General features: G+C 41.7%; 2 protein-coding genes across 5 annotated transcripts in view; both read right to left on the bottom strand.

Annotated features, from left to right (window-relative positions):
- The window catches only part of LOC112220343 (cytospin-A-like), a 41,703-nt gene extending 36,549 nt beyond the window's left edge, over positions 1-5,154 (bottom strand). For 3 of the 4 annotated variants that reach the window (XM_024382168.2, XM_024382169.2, XM_024382170.2), the window contains exon 1: positions 4,811-5,154. The gene's annotated coding sequence lies outside the window, so the exon portion shown is untranslated. Of the gene's footprint in view, positions 1-269; positions 411-4,810 lie in introns of those variants that run through there. The other variant, XM_042302392.1, reaches the window with a different exon arrangement.
- Positions 5,155-5,183: 29 nt separating this feature from the next.
- Positions 5,184-18,463, bottom strand: part of LOC112220366 (breakpoint cluster region protein-like) — a 186,996-nt gene continuing 173,716 nt past the window's right edge. The window contains exons 18-23 of the mRNA XM_042302391.1: positions 18,182-18,291; positions 14,491-14,630; positions 13,694-13,828; positions 10,408-10,513; positions 9,425-9,587; positions 5,184-9,342 (exon numbers count right to left, since the gene is read on the bottom strand). Of these exons, the coding sequence (XP_042158325.1) occupies positions 9,253-9,342; positions 9,425-9,587; positions 10,408-10,513; positions 13,694-13,828; positions 14,491-14,630; positions 18,182-18,291 (744 nt within the window). The 3' untranslated portion in view covers positions 5,184-9,252. The remainder of the gene's footprint in view (positions 9,343-9,424; positions 9,588-10,407; positions 10,514-13,693; positions 13,829-14,490; positions 14,631-18,181; positions 18,292-18,463) is intronic.

Here is an 18,463-nt window from a genome sequence, read left to right as displayed (position 1 = left end):
CAGGATGAGGTGGTAACGCATACATCACAGAGGGTTTCTAGTTTCTCAGTCAGGAAAAAATATTTCATTATTATGCCATAATTAACATCAGTGAACAACCTCTTACAACTAAGGTAAATATTAAACTCACATAAAATGCAGCCTAGAACTAAAATAATTATAGTAGGCAGCCCAACAGTCTAAAACAAGTTTGTAAATCATTCATTTGAAATCAATTTCCAGAATAACCAATTAGCCTAGATTGCCTTTTGAAAAATCCATTTAGTTACCTGATGCCTGTGGCAGTAGTTTTCTTGGGAGAACATGGTCTGTCATCTATGGGCTAGCTAGTAGCTAAGGAGTTGCTGTCTAGTCTGGAGTACGGACAAATGACTTCACAGTTCTTCTGTGCTGTGGTCGATGCTATTTATGTTCAAACGCCAGCCAGCACTACATCCTTCTCAGACACTGACTCACACAGATCACACGAGGGAGCGGTCATTGGATTCAAATCTGAAAGCACACGAGGCGTGTGACTGGAGGTCTCAGGCCTGTAGCTAAAGTTGAAGTCGGAAGATTACATACACCTTAGCCAAATACATTTAAACTCACTTTTTCACCATTTCTGTGGAAAAAAAATATCCAAGAAAATGACCCGTCTTTGATCAGTTAGGATCACCACTTTATTTTAAGAATGTGAAATGCCAGAATAATAGATTTAATTATCTATTTCAGCTTTTATTTATTTCATCACATTCCCAGTGGGTCAAAAGTTTACATACACTCAATTAGTATTTGGTAGCATGGCCAATTGTCCGCCTCATGATGCCATCTATTTTGTGAAGTGCACCAGTCCCTCCTGCAGCAAAGCACCCCCATAACATGCTGCTGTCACCCCCATGCTTCACGGTTGGGATGGTGTCCTTTGGGATGCAAGCCTCCCCCTTTTTCCTCCAAACATAATGATGGTCATTATGGCCAAACAGTTATATATTTTTTTCATCAGACCAGAGGACATTTCTCCAAAAGGTACAATCTTTGTCCCCATGTGCAGTTGCAAACGGTAGTCTAGCTTTTTTAATGGCAGTTTTGGAGCAGTGGCTTCTTCCTTGCTGAGCGGCCTTTCAGGTTATGTCGTTATAGGACTCGTTTTACTGTGGATATAGATACTTTTGTACTGGTTTCCTCCAGCATCTTCACAAGGTCCTTTGCTGTTGTTCTGGGATTGATTTGCACTTTTCGCACAAAAGTACATTCATCTCTAGGAGACAGAACGCGTCTCCTTCCTGAGCAGTATTACGGCTGCGTGGTTCCATGGTGTTTATACTTGCGTACTATTGTTTGTACAGATGAACGTGGCACCTTCAGGCGAAATTGCTCCAAAGGATGAACCAGACTTGTGGAGGTCTACAATTGTTTTTCTGAGGTCTTCCCTGATTTTCCCATGATGTCAAGCAAAGAGGCACTGAGTTCCACAGGTAAACCTCCAATTGACTCAAATGATATCAATTAGCCTATGAAAAGCTTCTAAAGCCATGACATCATTTTCTGGAATTTCCCAAGCTGTTTAAAGGCACAGTCAACTTAGTGTTTGTAAACTTCTGATCCACTGGAATTGTGATATAGTGAATTATAAGTTACATAATCTGTCTGTAAACAATTGTTGGAAAAATGACTTGTGTCATGCACAAAGTAGATGTCCTAACCGACTTGCCAAAACTATAGTTTGTTAACAAGAAATTTGTGAAAAACGAGTTTTAATGACTCCAACCTAAGTGTATGTAAACTTCCGACTTCAACTGTAGCTGCCTCTTATCACAACATCACGAGGGAGGTTGTACTGTAGCTGCAGCAGTAACAGTGGTCTGGGCAGGTCGACTGGGCCTTACGAGGCATGAGGAGCCTGTGTGTCCAGGCCTATAACGGTGCCCAGACAATGAGAAAAAACACTCACTTCAGTTGGCTTATGTCTGAGATGGCAACCCTCTTTTTCTTCAAGATAAGACTGATTATTCAAATTGATCAGGCTACTAGTCATCACCTAGAATCAAGCACATATTGCCTGACTGACGAACAGTCTGTAAGTCCCCATTCCCAGATCAGTCTATTCATACCACAGATAAAGCTGGACTATTATAACCACTACCCTGCAATAGCACCCAAGATAGCTTTGAACATTTTTTACAAAGACAGGTATAACCATAGTAACCATAACATTTCCTCTCCACAGCCCCCTTCCCTTATCTTTGAACTAGATCCGTTTGAACTGTGGACAAAGCAACTACATGTCTAGAGACACACCCAACCTAACAGACATCTGCCACATGGTTCACTGGCTGAGTTGGGGAATCCAGTAAAAGGGAGTATCCTTGTCGTGCATCATGTTCAAACAACAAGAGGCAGGATATCAACACCACCCGGAGTCAGATCGTTTTTTACAAAGACTTACTGAGGATGCAGCCAGACTCAGAATTGGTGGCAGTTGTGAAAACCTCATCTTTCAGGCTCCTTCTGTAGAGTGTTAAGTGTTATGATAAAGTATCAGTACCAGAAGAATTTAGCCTTGTCTAATTGTTTTACCAAAAAAGGAAATACATAGCCTAAGCTACAGTAAATAAACATCCTGGGCTGGGCATGGTGAGCAAAATTATATTAGTACCAGACCGTCGGGGTAGAAATGTTTGCGCTGAAGATGGATCGGACAATAAGACTAGAAAATTATACCATAGCTGGAATTCTGGAGTTGAAGAGTAGAAGGAATGGGACGACAGGGTAACACCACTCAGTATGCACTAGCATAAATCAGTGTTGTGTGTAGGACATACTTTCTTCATTTGAAATGAGGGAGTAACACACACACAGACAACAGAACACGTATAGCCAACTCAGGAAAGGGCAGTCAGATACCAGATGTGTTTCTGTTGTTTCAAGTCCATGTGTTAAAAAGCTTTACCTGTTAACTGCAACATCAAATGCAACTGTTGGTCTGAAATATAACCTATTCTTTTAAAGCTTTCTCAATGCACTCTTAGCCTACAACTTGAATCAGTTGCCTAAGATTAAAACCAATTTGAAAATAATATGATCACAGTGGACAGCCCAAGGGTGAGCCAGTGTCTAATGACCGAGCCTGACCTTGAGTGAACAACTGACCTGGTAAAAGTCTGAGCTTAGGCTGGTGTGTTTGGATCCCCACTGAGTCTGGCTGACTGTAATTTCCTATTGACCTAATTAAAGCCAATACTAAATCAGACCAGATAGATACTGGAGGAAGTGAGGGGGGACTATGAATGCATCGTATGGTTTGTACAAGGCCTATATAGATTGGTGCTGCTGAGGGTGGAGACCAGACAAACGTTTGACACAACCACCAGGAAACAACCCTAGCAAGCAAAGAGAGACAGAGGTTGGATGGGGGGGGGGGTTGATATGTGGAGCCGGAAGAAAAGAGAGCAGATGAATGATTGCTGACTAACAGATTGAGCATTGCTTGAGTGTGACTCTCAGTATTTTACACAGGACGGTAACAACTGCTTGTAGGCCTTAACCCTGCTGAATACCACAAATTAACCTTGTTCACTATGGCAGGGGTAGGATGCAGAGGTGCCAGGTTTTCAAAACACTGCTGTCTGTTTTAAGAGAGCAGCTGCATCATTATTTACAGCACCAGATGGCTCCTGACAGATCTCATATCAAGGTTTAATGGGCAGAACACTGTGTTGAGCATCACAGAAGAGGAATAAAAAGAATATTGTCACGAAAAGCCAGATCATCCACAAGGCAAGAAAAACATGATTCCAGTGTTTCCCCTTTATGCATTTAGCAGTGGCGCTGATTTACTGTCCATGCTACGGTTACATAGATAGAGAACAGGCCTAGGCTACATTTGCTGCTCCACAAGAATAAAACCACACTGACTGGATAGTCTCTCTACTGCCTCAAATTCCTCATCTTGCTCCTAAAAACGACGACCCTATAACACTGGCCCTCCTCTCTTCTCCTTTTCCCCCATAGCTTTAATAACACAAGCTGAAACCCTTCCCCCATGTCCAGGGACCTCACGCAGGTTTGGAGGAATGTTGGGGATTTTTGGGGACATTGGGTGGCCCGGGAATGTGCTGCAGGCAGCAAAAGTCAATACCAGTTGTCTGCTCAATAAACTAATGTTAATTGCTTGCCAGACTGTGATTTTTACTGCACCATGTCAAATGATCCTTCATGCCAGTTACTATTTATTACTAGAAGTAGCGAACTAATAAGGCTTAGTGTGACATGTAATGATCACAACAGTCCCAATATATATGTGGTGGTTGCAGCTAAATGAGCATGACTACCCAAGAGACGCATCTCCTTCACATAGTGTGAAACATCACATGAATGATAAATAGTTTGACAGTTTACTGATAGTGGACACACTACCATGGCTGGCAGAACACACTACTATGATGTCAACCCTATTCTGACTTTATGCAATGTGATAGTATGGCTGCAATATAAATTGTGTCTCAATTTGGTCAAAATGAGTGGATCTTTCTTTACCCTAACCCTTCTCATCTTTGTTAGGTGGGGAGGAAAGTAACTAGCTAACGAAATTAAAAGACAACAGTAATGTTATTGTATTTTGTTGTCTAGCATACTATTTAGTTTGCTAGGTAGATATGTAATTGTTTCTATAAATGGTAATTATCAGACACTGCTGGCTCGATGAAGTTACTGTAAGGTTAGCTAGCTACGTTAACTCGTTAGCTAGCTAGCTAGCCACCTACAATACATGCAGCTAGCTAGTTACACACAAGCAATCACAATTTGAAAAACATCTAACACATTTTACCTGGAATTCTTTGGTAGAGATAATCGAATGACTCGGATACCATCGGTTACAATATGCAGTTATTGGTCATTTCATGCACTCCATCCTCAGCGTCCCTGCCCCTTGATATTCTCCATTGACAGGACACACAACATGAGCATTCCCGATTAATGGTTGGAATTGTAGGACGTCGCTGACAGATCCCTCTCCACGTCCTTTTTGGAATGTAGCAAATTATATGGTGGGGGCCATTACGACGAGGGTCCTAGGTGTTCTCTGATGCACATGTCGAGGAAAAAACGTGATAATAATGGCATGTAGTGAATCTGTGATGTGGTGATATGTATGCGATCTGTAAAATCTAGTAGGGTCCAGGTATGCTCAATTGAAGATATAAGGCATTGCTATATTTTTTTTTTACATAGATACCGATTTTATTTAACATTTTGTGTACAGAGGCTGCAAATGCCTTCCAAACATGTATTTTCCTCAGACTACAGTATCCCTTTTTACAGACTCATGACATAACATGTATGTTGACCAAAAGGAAATAAATCTAAATTGAAAAACAGAAAAATGTATTTTTTTTTGTGGATGACCAGCAAGTACCATCATTTTAGCTTCACACAGTTAACTAGAAAATGTGGAATAAAATACACATATTCCCAAGATGTCAAAACATGGTTTCAGGTCATTTAAAATACGATTAATAAGGGAGTGAATTATAATAATTGCCAGGCTCATGTCAACTTACAAGGACTGAAAGAATGAATATTCATTCATCATACAGTATGCATACACTGAAATGCTAAAGTCGTACATAGAGTAATATATTCCATATTTTTTGACTTTAAAACATAGTACACATATTTAGAATAATCTTATGTTGCCATATATGACTTTGTTGTGAAAGAGGCAGGGTAAGTGACTAGCCCTATGAGGAATCACACTGACAATCAATAACCAAGTTCTCGTTCAGTTGAAGCCTAATTACTCAACTGTTTTATGAACATGATTAATCCTAAATGTATTGATGAACATCACAATAAATAAACCTAAGAACCCAATGCCTCTAGTATGATACATACAATAAATATTGTACAACCATAAGACAAGGTTAGAGAGATGACTAACCTATATAAACTCAAATAACCTTCATCTTTCCTTGCAATTTTTTTCTCTCCAAACCACAGAAAATGTCCTAAAGCATCACAGTGGGCAGTCTGGAGTAAAAACAAAATGAACTGAAAGTGCAAGCCCCTCCAAATTAGATCATGTTTTGGATTAGTGACGTGTTGATACATACAGTAGTTACAGTTAGGACAGCAGATGGTTACAAACTGTTTGGCAGTTATTTGAAAAAACAGAGTACATCTTGCAAATGAACGATACACAGCATAGCATAGAGCCTTGAGAGATATTATCTATATATGAGTCGTATAACATGACAGTGAATTTTGAAAGTGTCCTCCTTCTACAAGTATAGATACCACTTTGCTACTACTAATATATTTTTCCTTCAGATGAGGTTATTCATCTCCGTAAATACAGTAGACTTCATTTTACACAGAACTGGAATAGAAAAGCTGAAAACGAGTTATTTTGCTAATGTTGACAGAGCTAAGGCAGAGTGAGGGTTATTGACTAAGCATTTGTGTGTCTGTCTCGTATGATTGCAAACATGAATTGGGCTTAGCTTGGTATCATAATATTCCGACAAGATCTCCCACACAGGCTAATAGTACCATGAAGTGCGATACCAAACTCTACGTTCATGTTTTGGTCTCAAAATAGGTGCCTTAAGGACAGGTCTGTTTTCAGCACCCCAGTAAGTCTCCTTACAGCAATTCCACTGACACATTGAAATCAGCGGCATACGTTCTGAATAAAAGCTGTGACGCAGAGGCACAATGGAGCAGAGCGGGTCACATTGAGCACTAATGATATAAATCAAAGAGATCTAAATGAATGGTGAATGCACTGCCTTTCTCTCTCATAACCAATGGCTTCCTCCAATGTACAGTTGTGTGTATGGGACGTGTGAGGATATATTAGGACAAAATGTGTTACTAAAATGATGACTATGGCTATTAACTGGAGCTGATTTAGTTTATATGTTAGCATATGGATAAGTCCGGATTTGAAACGTTATGTCTTAATTCTACTTTTTAAATTTTTTTTACAGCAAATCGTCCCATTATTTCATTCACTCACTCACGCATGTGTGCGCATGAATGTTGCATGTACAACCACACACTCAGATGCCAGATTTTACACTAGCTACTGATACTGTACAGTCAAAACTGTCGGGAATGTCTCTGCTAACTTCAAAATGTCGGAGTTCTTCATGAAATCTCAGTAGTGCAGACAGCAGTACAGACTGAGTTAGTAAACACATTACTTGTTAACAATTATCCAGCCAGAATGAAATATCATATCATATTTTAAGCTTGGTTTATCAAAACCAAAACACTTGTTGGTCACTAACATCCTGCTGTCCAATATAGCAATATGTTTATGACAACACACACAAGAAAATGACTTTAATCAAACATGCCTGCATTAATCAAACATGACTACATGCCTGCAGGCACTGAAATTAAAACCATTCTAATATAAATCTTCTCTTTTTTCCTTCTGAACAAAATATTCTAAGAGTATTTTCTTTTGGCCCTTTGGTGGGTTACTATCAGGCAGACCGGGAGGGAGAAGAGCTTAAGGAAGGGTGTGGAGGACAGTTAATGACAGCTGTCCAGCCACCCTCATAAATATGGGTGAGAAACAGATGGGTCACTTTCATTGAAAAGAGGATAAACAAGTATTCCTTCATAACATCAACAGAATGGTCCACTTTGGCTAAGCATCCACAATTTAGCGCAACTTGTTTGAAACAGGTGAATTATCATGAGAATAACTGTCTCCAACGACACAGCTGTAGAGAGGAAACATGGTATTGTTGTTCTGTATACAACTAAATGTACTGTTTTGTATCCTACTTGAGTAACACATCAAGATTTCAGGGTGGGTGGTTAGGGACTGGAACAGTCGAACAGATGAAGAGGGGTTGTGACATTGGCATTCAAAGATGGAGTGTTACCTTAATGATGGATACATGGCTAACATTAGGCTGGACAAAACTGCAGTTATTCCCACAACAAGGCTACATCCTGGTTACATAGGCAGCATATGATCTCCCATCACCTCAGACCTCAAGGACTCAAGTCTGTAACCTATACCACCTTCATCAAATCAAAACAAACACATAGAAAAAAAAACATTGATTTCTGCCCCCCCCATTTTTTCTTCATAAATTATAATCATAACAAATAAAACAATTACAGCATTATGTACATACTGTACTGTATCTGTAAATACAATAGTTACATTTTATCCCAAACAACAGATCATTTTGGCAAGATCTCCTATGTTACCATGAGGACATCCCCGGACTAAGAATATGAACGCAGACAAACTCCTACGTTAGAAAATATATTGCTTCCTGGGTATTTAAGCTGAGGACTACTTGAAACACAAAGAACACAAATAGAGGGAATTGCTTTATGGTCCAAACTGTAGGCAGTCTTATTATAACTGATAGATAATCTGTTTCTGTCAACTGTTCCTATTTCAAATGCCTTTGTTGCAGTCTCCCAGTCTCTGCCTTTGTCCAAGGTTTGTTTACCTTGTCAACACTTTGTTGTTGTTGTGAGTGGTGGATTCCTGGGACACACAAATAGACTGGTGATCCTGGCAGCTCTGGATGTTCCTCTTTAAAAGTCTTCAGAGAACCCAGATGTTCCTTTTCAACATAACTCTCGTAGCATTGTGGTCCTAATGTATCATGTGTAAAACATACGGTTGGAATCTCTTCAGCAGTGGATTAAGAAATAACTCAACATTTGAAAAGGCAAAAAAAAACACCGTGCAGGCCCTGCCTGTTTTTCTGCCTACAAAGCAGGAGCCGATAGCAACAAAAAAAAGAAAAACCTTGGACACTCTTTTCCCCTACATGCTGATCAGACTCAAATTGAAGTGTTTCATTTATGGTTGCAGCAGGCATGTTCAATAGTGGCATTCATTCCGTACACCGTACACAAGCTGTGGAGCTTCGACGTGAGAGTGAAGAGACAGAGCGAGAAGAGGAGGATATGATGCATCCGAGAGGCACAAAGAGTCACACTGACTATTGGGTGTGATGTATTAATGCGTTATCATCATCAGATATGTGTGGTACAACAGAGGATTGGTGTCCACCCTCTTGTTCTCAGAGGGATGGTGGCGCCCTCTGCAAGCTATGTCCAGAATCAGTGCAGAATACATCTCCTGCTGCAGTCCAGCAAAGGCCATTCTTACTCTCAGTAGCCTTCCCAAATGGACATACTGTACTGTAGACTCAGTTTGAGTCGACGTCTCTATCACAGCCTCTCTCTCCCATTGTCATCATGATGGGAATCTGTGGAACACTACACTTCGGTGGAGAAGAGGATGCTCTGACGCTTACTGTCCGGCGTGGGGATGGTCTCCAGCTGGAGGAAGTACAGCAACACCTGGACCTGGAGGGACAGACGGACAGTTAGAGGGACCTCAATATCAAAGAAGAGGGATGGGGTGAGGGACAGAGACTATATCACCTACCTGTGACATGACCTCCAGGGACCAGCTGTCTCCCATGCTGATAGGCTGCGTGGGGTTGGTGGGGATCTTGCTGTCCTTCTCTGCAGGCCGCAGCAGGGTGGGGCCAAACACCGTGGCCAGGTTGTGGAGGGACATCTTGTTGATGCTCTCCTTGTCAGCCACCCTGGGGAGCAGGGAGAGACAGAGGGTGAATGGTGGCTCATGGTAATACACCAAGTGAAAGGACCTAATAATCACTGTATTACTTATTCAAAGAAAGAGTTTGGGATCTGCTTGTCTCTAAATGCCTCTGTTTGTCTGTACATAGCTCTATGTCTCTGGTAGCGCTATGACTGTGGTATCTCTATGTCTGTGGTAGCGCTATGTCTGTGGTAGCACTATGTCTGTGGTAGCTCTATGTCTGTGGTAGCTCTATGTCTGTGGTAGCTCTAAGTCTGTGGTAGCTCTAAGTCTGTGGTAGCTCTAAGTCTGTGGTAGCTCTAAGTCTATGGTAGCTCTATGACTGTGGTAGCTCTATGACTGTGGTAGCTCTATGTCTGTGGTAGCTCTATGTCTGTGGTAGCTCTATGTCTGTGGTAGCGCTATGACTGTGGTAGCGCTTTGTCTATGGTAGCGCTTTGACTGTGGTAGCTCTATGTCTGTGGTAGCTCTATGACTGTGGTAGCTCTATGACTGTGGTAGCTCTATGACTGTGGTAGCTCTATGACTGTGGTAGCTCTATGACTGTGGTAGCTCTATGTCTGTGGTAGCTCTATGACTGTGGTAGCTCTATGTCTGTGGTAGCTCTATGACTGTGGTAGCTCTATGACTGTGGTAGCTCTATGACTGTGGTAGCTCTATGTCTGTGGTAGCTCTATGACTGTGGTAGCTCTATGACTGTGGTAGCTCTATGTCTGTGGTAGCTCTATGACTGTGGTAGCTCTATGACTGTGGTAGCTCTATGACTGTGGTAGCTCTATGACTGTGTGTCTGTCTGTGTGTACCTCTTCAAGTGATCCAGAAGGAAGAGGAATGTGACCAGGTTGGGTTCTGGCAGTGACAGCAGTAGATTCAGCATGCAGCTCTCTTTGGCAACGCTGTCAGACAGGGCTGCAGACAGAGAGACAGACATTCACACATTAAACTGAGTGCTAAATTATACCATGATAATATTATACAGTGAGGGAAAAAAGTATTTGATCCCCTGCTGATTTTGTATGTTTGCCCACTGACAAAGAAATGATCCGTCTATAATTTTAATGGTAGGTTTATTTGTTGCTCAAGCAGAAGCACATTAAGGTCCTGGAGTGGCCTAACCAGTCTCCAGACCTTAATCCCATAGAAAATCTGTGGAGGGAGCTGAAGATTTGAGTTGCCAAACGTCAGCCTCGAAACCTTAATGACTTGGAGAAGATCTGCAAAGAGGAGTGGGACAAAATCCCTCCTGAGATGTGTGCAAAGCTGGTGGCCAACTACAAGAAACGTCTAACCTCTGATTGCCAACAAAGGTTTTGCCACCAAGTACTAAATCATGTTTTGCAGAAGGGTCAAATACTTAGTTCCCTCATTAAAATGCAAATCAATTTATAACATTTTTGACATGCGTTTTTCTGGATTTTTTTGTTGTTATTCTGTCTCTCACTGTTCAAATAAACCTACCATTAAAATTATAGACTGATCATTTCTTTGTCAGTGGGCAAACGTACAAAATCAGCAGGGAATCAAAAAAAAATCCCTCACTGTAGGTACAGTACCAGTCAAAAGTTTGGACACACCTACTCATTCAAGGATTTCTTTATTTGTACTATTTTCTACATTCTACATTGTATAATAGTTAAGACATCACAACTATGAAATAACTCATATTGAATCATGTAGTAAGCAAAAAAAGTTAAACAAATGTTATATTTGAGATTCTTCAAAGTAGCCACCCTTTGCCTTGACAGCTTTGCACACTCTTGGCATTCTCTCAACCAGCTTCATGAGGTAGTCACCTGGAATATATTTCAATTAATTTGTGGAATATCTTTCCTTCTTAATGGGTTTGAGCAAATCAGTTGTGTTGTGACAAGGTAGGGGCGGTATACATAAGATATGCCTATTTGGTAAAAGACTTTGTCCATATTATGGCAAGAACAGCTCAAATAAGCAAAGAGAAATGACAGTCCATCATTACTTTAAGACATGAAGATCAGTCAATTCAGAAAATGTCAAGAACTTCGAAAAAATGTTTAAGTGCAGTTGCTATAATGAAACTGGCTCTCATGAGGACCACCATAGTAAAGGAAGACCCAGAGTTACCTCTGCTGCAGATGATAAGATCATTAAAGTTAACTGTACCTCAGATTGCAGCCCCAAAAAAATACTTCACAGAGTTCAAGTAACAGACATCTGAGTTCAGTAACAGAACATCAACTGTTCAGAGGAGACTGCGTGAATCAGGCCTTCATGGTCGAATTGCTGCAAAGAAACCACTGCTAAAGGACACCAATAAGAAGAAGAGACTTGCTTGGGCCAAGAAACACAAGCAATGGACATTAGACTGGTGGAAATCTGTCCTTTGGTCTGATGAGTCAGCTCAGAACATGAGAACATATGAAAGCTGGTGGTTCCTTATAACATGAGTCTTCAATATTCCCAGTTAAGAAGTTTTAGGTTGTAGTTATTATAGGACTATTTCTCTCTATACCATTTGTATTTCATATACCGTTGACTATTGGATGTTCTTATAGGCACTTTAGTATTGCCAGCCTAATCTCGGAGGTTGATAGGCTTGAAGTCATAAACAGTGCTGGGAATCAAGCATTGCTAAGAGCTGCTGTTTGAATGAACGCTTACGAGCCTGCTGCTGCCTACCACCGCTCAGTCAGACTGCTCTATCAAATATCAAATCATATACTTAATTATAATATAATAAACACACAGAAATACAAGCCTTTGGTCATAAATATGGTGAAATCCGGAAATGATCATTTCGAAAACAAAATGTTTATTCTTTCAGTGAAATATGGAACCGTTAGGTATTTTATCAAACGGGTGGCAATACTAAGTCTAAATATTGCTGTTACATTGCACAACCTTCACTGTTATGTCATAATTATGTAAAATTGTGGCAAATTAATTACGGTCTTTGTTAGGAATAAATGGCCTTTCAATAGTTCGCAACGAGCCAGGCGGCCTAAACTGTTGCATATACCCTGACTCTGCTTGCACTGAACGCAAGAGAGGTGACACAATTTCCTAGTTAATATTGCCTGCTAACATTAATTTCTTTTAACTACATATGCAGGTTAAAAAAAATATACTTCTGTATTGATTTTAAGAAAGGCATTGATGTTTATGGTTAGGTACATTGTTGCAACGATTGTGCTTTTTTCGCGAGTGCGCTTTTGTTAAATCATCACACGTTTGGCGAAGTTGAAGTAGGCTGTGATTCGATAATAAATTAACAGCCACCGCATTGATTATATGCAATGCAGAACAAGCTAGTTAACTGAGTAATATCATCAACCATGTGTAGATAACTAGTGATGTAGAGATTGATTGTTTTTTATAATATAAGTTTAATGCTAGCTAGCAAGTTACCTTGGCTCCTTGCAGCCTCAAGGTCCTTTTGATGCTGCACTCGCGTAACAGGTGGTCAACCTGCCACGCAGTCTCTCCGTGGCTTGTAATGTAATCGGCCATAATCGCCGATTAATCGGTCGACCTCTAATCTCCACATGTGTGGTTAGCACGTGAAGCATGGAAGAGGAGGTGTGATGGTGTGGGGGTGCTTTTCTGGTGACACTGTCAGTGATTTATTTGGAATTCAAGGCACACTTAACCAGCATGGCTACCACAGCATTCTGTAGCGATACACCATCCCATCTGGTTTGCGCTTAATTGGGAAATTACCCAAAACACACCTCTAGGCTATTTGAACAAGGAGAGTGATGGAGTGCCGCATCAGATTATCTGGCCTCCACAATCACCGCAGAGTGAAGGAAAAGCAGCCAACAAGGGCTCAGCATAGGTGGGAACTCCTTCAAGACTGTTGGAAAAGCATTCCTCATGAAGCTGGTTGAGAGAATGCCAAGAGTGTGCAAAGCTGTCATCAAGGCAAAAAGGGTGGCTACTTTGAAGAACTTAACACTTTTTTGGTTACTGCATGATTCCATGTGTTATTTCACAGTTTAGATTATTCTACAACGTAGAAAATAGTAAAAATAAAGAAAAACCCTGGAATGAGTAGGTTGTGACTGGTACTGTATAAGTGGCTGTTGGCCCTGTCAAAGGTCTGTGACTGACCAATGCCTCCTGCGAAGTTGGGGTACAGGTCGTCAGTGAAGAGGGGTTCTGGCAGCTCTCTGAAGTACAGCTTCAGAGTCCCGGCAATGGCGTTCACATCCATCTCACTCATCATCACAGACACGTCTTTGTTGTCTGTGGGAAAGATGGCAATGCTCAGAAAGACAGGTAGAAAGTGTAGCCATGGCAACAGCGGATGGGGAGGCAGCCAGCCTCTGTTATTTCTGCCATTCACAAAAACACACTGCACCTCAGATCATTGGCAGTAATACATTGGCTGAGGATGCAACATAACCCCCAAACTAAGCTGTACATGTCATAATCAGAGAAATCACCACACAGGAGTGCACACACACAAACATCCCTACACACGCACACAAATACACAAAATGCTAACACCTGCACACCCAAACATAGGAATTAGTAAGCCTACACAAGAAAATAAACTGGGTTAAGCACCCAAACTTGACATATGGAAAATGTACCCATGATTCCCAACAATGGAGCACCATAATCAGAAGTTGACCTAAGGGACAGAGCAGGGTAAGGCACATTGATTCTACAGTAGTCAGTCCAATAGACTTGAATTTGCAAGGGAGTGCACAGAGAGGCTAGCCTGATGGAACTGGCCTGATTGCGGCATTCATTACTGTATTTCACTTCACGTATCAAGGCTGGTTCCACCAAGCTACAGAATGTCCACAGAGAGTATGCCATATGCTATACTGTAGCCTTTTCCCACTTCTAGGGCTTTATTAAGAGGGGGAGCCAGGGGGAAGTAAGGCCTTGGTACTCACTGGTGTCGAAGGCAGCTTTCAGGACCTGGATGTCTGTAGCCACCCCTGAGACTCGGTAGATGCCCACCTCCTCCATCCCCCTCCGCTCAATCTCCTCCAGACACTGTCTGACGATATAGGGCACCTTGGAGTGCTCCCGTCTGGCATGGGGAAACAGACAGACAGACATGAATAGACAGTCAGACAAATAGTCAGACAAATAGACAGTCAGACAGACATGAATGGACAAATAGACAGTCAGACAAATTAATGGACAGACAGACAGACAGACAGACAGACAGACAGACAGACAGACAGACAGACAGACAGACAGACAGACAGACAGACAGACAGACAGACAGACAGACAGACAGACAGACAGACAGACAGACAGACAGACAGACAGACAGACAGACAGACAGACAGACAGACAGACAGACAGACAGACAGACAGTTAAGGAATAGCATACCATGCGGATATTTTTCTGTTGGATGCACAGTTGCACACTAATTGCATCTTTAAATGTAATAGTATCAAAAATATGTGAGCAATTATTAAAACGAACAAAAAACATTCCCACTGACAATGAGGTGGACTGCTGGCTGTCGCTGCATTGTTGTAGTATGTGAACGCAAAATATAAACACACATTGACTTTATCATGTTTATTATTATCACAACTACCGCTGTGTGTTTTGTTGTGGGTTCACGGACTACAGCGTGCAGGTCGAGCTGGCACTGGCCGGCAGCTCTGCAATGATGTTTGTTCTCTGTTGGTGTTATTGGTGACATGCTGTCTCTCCAGCCTTAACTGGTCATGCTGTTTAACCTTATTAGTCCTCTCGTTACTAGCAATCCTCATTAGCATCACTCACCAACATTGGCAACAAACCTAACCTCAACTGCTCTCTCTCTCTCTCTCCCTCTCTCCCTCTCCCCTCTGTGTGCCCACTGCCCACTGTACCCAGAGCCTACTGCCCATAGTGACCGTGCCGCTGTTGCCAACCGTCCTGCGGAGCATGCTACCAGGCCATGCCAGGTGAGGCCAGGGGACAACTGAGGGACTGTCTGAGGATGGGGTACACCGCCTGCCAGGTGTCTGCTCAGTGCCCCATGCCAAGGGCCATTAAGACAGTCTCTCCATAGATAGACACTACCAAAGTATGCATCACCAAAGTGTGCACCATAGGAACACTCAGAGTCTGTGTAGAGTAAAGTAGTAGCCACAACCAATACTACTTACAAGACCATAAAAGACCACTCTGTATCTATCTAACTGCAGCAAAAGGGAGATCTAGTGGTGGAGGGGCAAACAAGGCAAAAAGACACGTTAAGAGTAACATCATTGTTTATATTGATTTAGGACTAAAGTACAAACACTCAAGATTCAAAGACTTACACAGTATATTCAGTATACATGAACTAGGTCAACCTGGGAGGTATTTCCCTCATTTACGCTAAGCAAGTGTAGTGTACAGGTCTGTATTAGTGTCTGGTATGATTCTAGACTAATTGTATGCCTAGGGCCTCAGAGCTTGTGTGTATTTTCCAGTAAGGACCCCCCTTCTGTAAAAACCAAACAAATCTCTCCTTTGTTACTTGGCTATTCTCAGGCAGTGTCCCAAATGGCACCTTCCTCCTTACATAGTGTACTACCTTTGACCATGGCCCATAGCTCTCTGGTCAAAAGTGGTGCACTATATAGGGAGTAGGGTGCCATTTGGGAAAAAAATCTGAGGTTTGCAAGATGCTTTGCCAGACTTTTTGTGATCTCTTATCAGACTGAAGAAGAGGAACAGATCAGTTCCTGACCAGGGCTGGTGCATGGGGGAGTGAGTGAGTCGTGACATGGAAATGTAGTTGGGATTATCTGGATTGAAAGGCTCACAATCGCCACAGGGGGTCCTGTCTGTCCCTCTACCTCCCTTCTCTCCTCCCTCCTCCTTTCCTCAGAGAGATTCTCTGGCTGTGTTACAGCAGGCTTTCTGCATGGTTACCATATACAGTTGAAGTCAGAAGTTTACATACACCTTAGCCAAATACATTTAAACTTTTCACAATTCCTGACATTTAATCGTAGTAAAAATTCCCTGTCTTAGGCTAGTTAGGATCACCACTTTATTTTAAGAATGTGAAATGTCAGAATAATAGAAGAGAGAATGATTTATTTAAGCTTTTATTTCTTTCATCACATTCCCAGTGGGTCTGAAGTTTACATACTCTCAATTAGCATTTGGTAGCATGGCCTTTAAATTGTTTAACTTGGGTCAAAATGTTCGGGTAGCCTTCCACAAGCTTCCCACAATAAGTTGGGTGAATTTTGGCCCATTCCTCCTGACAGAGCTGGTGTAACTGAGTCAGGTTGTAGGCCTCCTTGCTCGCACACGCTTTTTCAGTTCTGCTCACAAATGTTCTATAGGATTGAGGTCAGGGCTTTGTGATGGACACTCCAATACCTTGACTTTGTTGTCCTTAAGCCATTTTGCCACAACTTTGGAAGTATGCTTGGGGTCATTGTCCATTTGGAAGACCCATTTGCAACCAAGCTTTAACTTGACTGATGTCTTGAGATGTTGCTTCAATATATCCACATAATTTTCCTGCCTCATGATGCCATCTATTTTGTGAAGTGCACCAGTCCCTCCTGCAGCAAAGCACCCCCACAACATGATGCTGCCACCCCCATGCTTCACGGTTTGGATGGTGTTCTTCTGCTTGCAAGCCTCCCCCTTTTTCCTCCAAACATAACGATGGTCATTATGGCCAAACAGTTCTATTTTTTTTTTCATCAGACCAGAGAACATTTCTCCAAAAAGTACAATCTTTGTCCCCATGTGCAGTTGCAAACGGTAGTCTGGCTTTTTTATGGTGGTTTTGGAGCAGTGGCTTCTTCCTTGCTGAGCGGCCTTTCAGGTTATGTCGTTATAGGACTCGTTTTACTGTGGATATAGATACTTTTGTACTGGTTTCCTCCAGCATCTTCACAGGGTCCTTTGCTGTTGTTCTGGGATTGATTTGCACTTTTCGCACCAAAGTATGTTCATCTCTAGGAGACAGAACGCTTCTCCTTCCTGAGCGGTATGACGGCTGCGTGGTCCCATGGTGTTTATACTTGCATACTATTGTTTGTACAGATGAACATGGTACCTTCAGGCGTTTGGAAATTGCTCCCAAGGATGAACCAAACTTGTGGAGGTCTACAATTTCTTTTCTGAGGTCTTGGCTGATTTCTTTTGATTTTCCCATGATGTCAAGCAAAGAGGCACTGAGTTTGAAGGTGGGCCTTGAAATACATCCACGGGTACTCCAACAATTGACTCAAATGATGTCAATTAGCCAATCAGAAGCTTCTAAAGCCATAACATCGTTTTCTGGAATTTTCCAAGCTGTTTAAAGGCACAGTCAACTTAGTGTATGTAAACTTCTGACCCACTAGAATTGTGATACAGTGAATTATGTGAAGTGAAAGTGAAAGTGAAAGTGAAATAATCTGTCTGTAAACAATTGTTGGAAAAATTACTTGTGTCATGCACAAAGTAGATGTCCTAACCGACTTGCCAAAACTATAGTTTGTTAACAAGACATTTGTGGAGTCGTTGAAAAACTAGTTTTAATGACTCCAACCTAAATGTATGTAAACTTCTGACTTCAACTGTCAGTGGTCAGAGAGTGTGTTCAGGATATATTTATATGAGGGGAATATTGAACTCACTTGGTCACTGTGGAAATCTTGATTCCGAACACGCCCATGGGTTTCCGTGACGGCATCCTCTTCAGACTAAACTCTCGGCTGGTAAACTTCATAGAAAGCTTTACCTCCATCTGGAGCAATGGGAGAAAGGGTGAAATGACAGTTTAAACCAGTTTACAATGACAACAGATGGTTAGTTAGTAAAGATAAGAAGCAGATTAGTTAAGGATAAGTAACAACCAACATTTATAGGATCACATGGCATGGCACAAACACAGACACAGACTCCTCCTTTTAATGGTG

This window comes from Oncorhynchus tshawytscha, linkage group LG20, assembly GCF_018296145.1.
Source record: "Oncorhynchus tshawytscha isolate Ot180627B linkage group LG20, Otsh_v2.0, whole genome shotgun sequence".
Lineage (NCBI taxonomy): Eukaryota > Metazoa > Chordata > Actinopteri > Salmoniformes > Salmonidae > Oncorhynchus > Oncorhynchus tshawytscha.
Note: the sequence above shows the minus strand (reverse complement) of the source record. Positions and strands in the feature narration are given on the sequence as shown.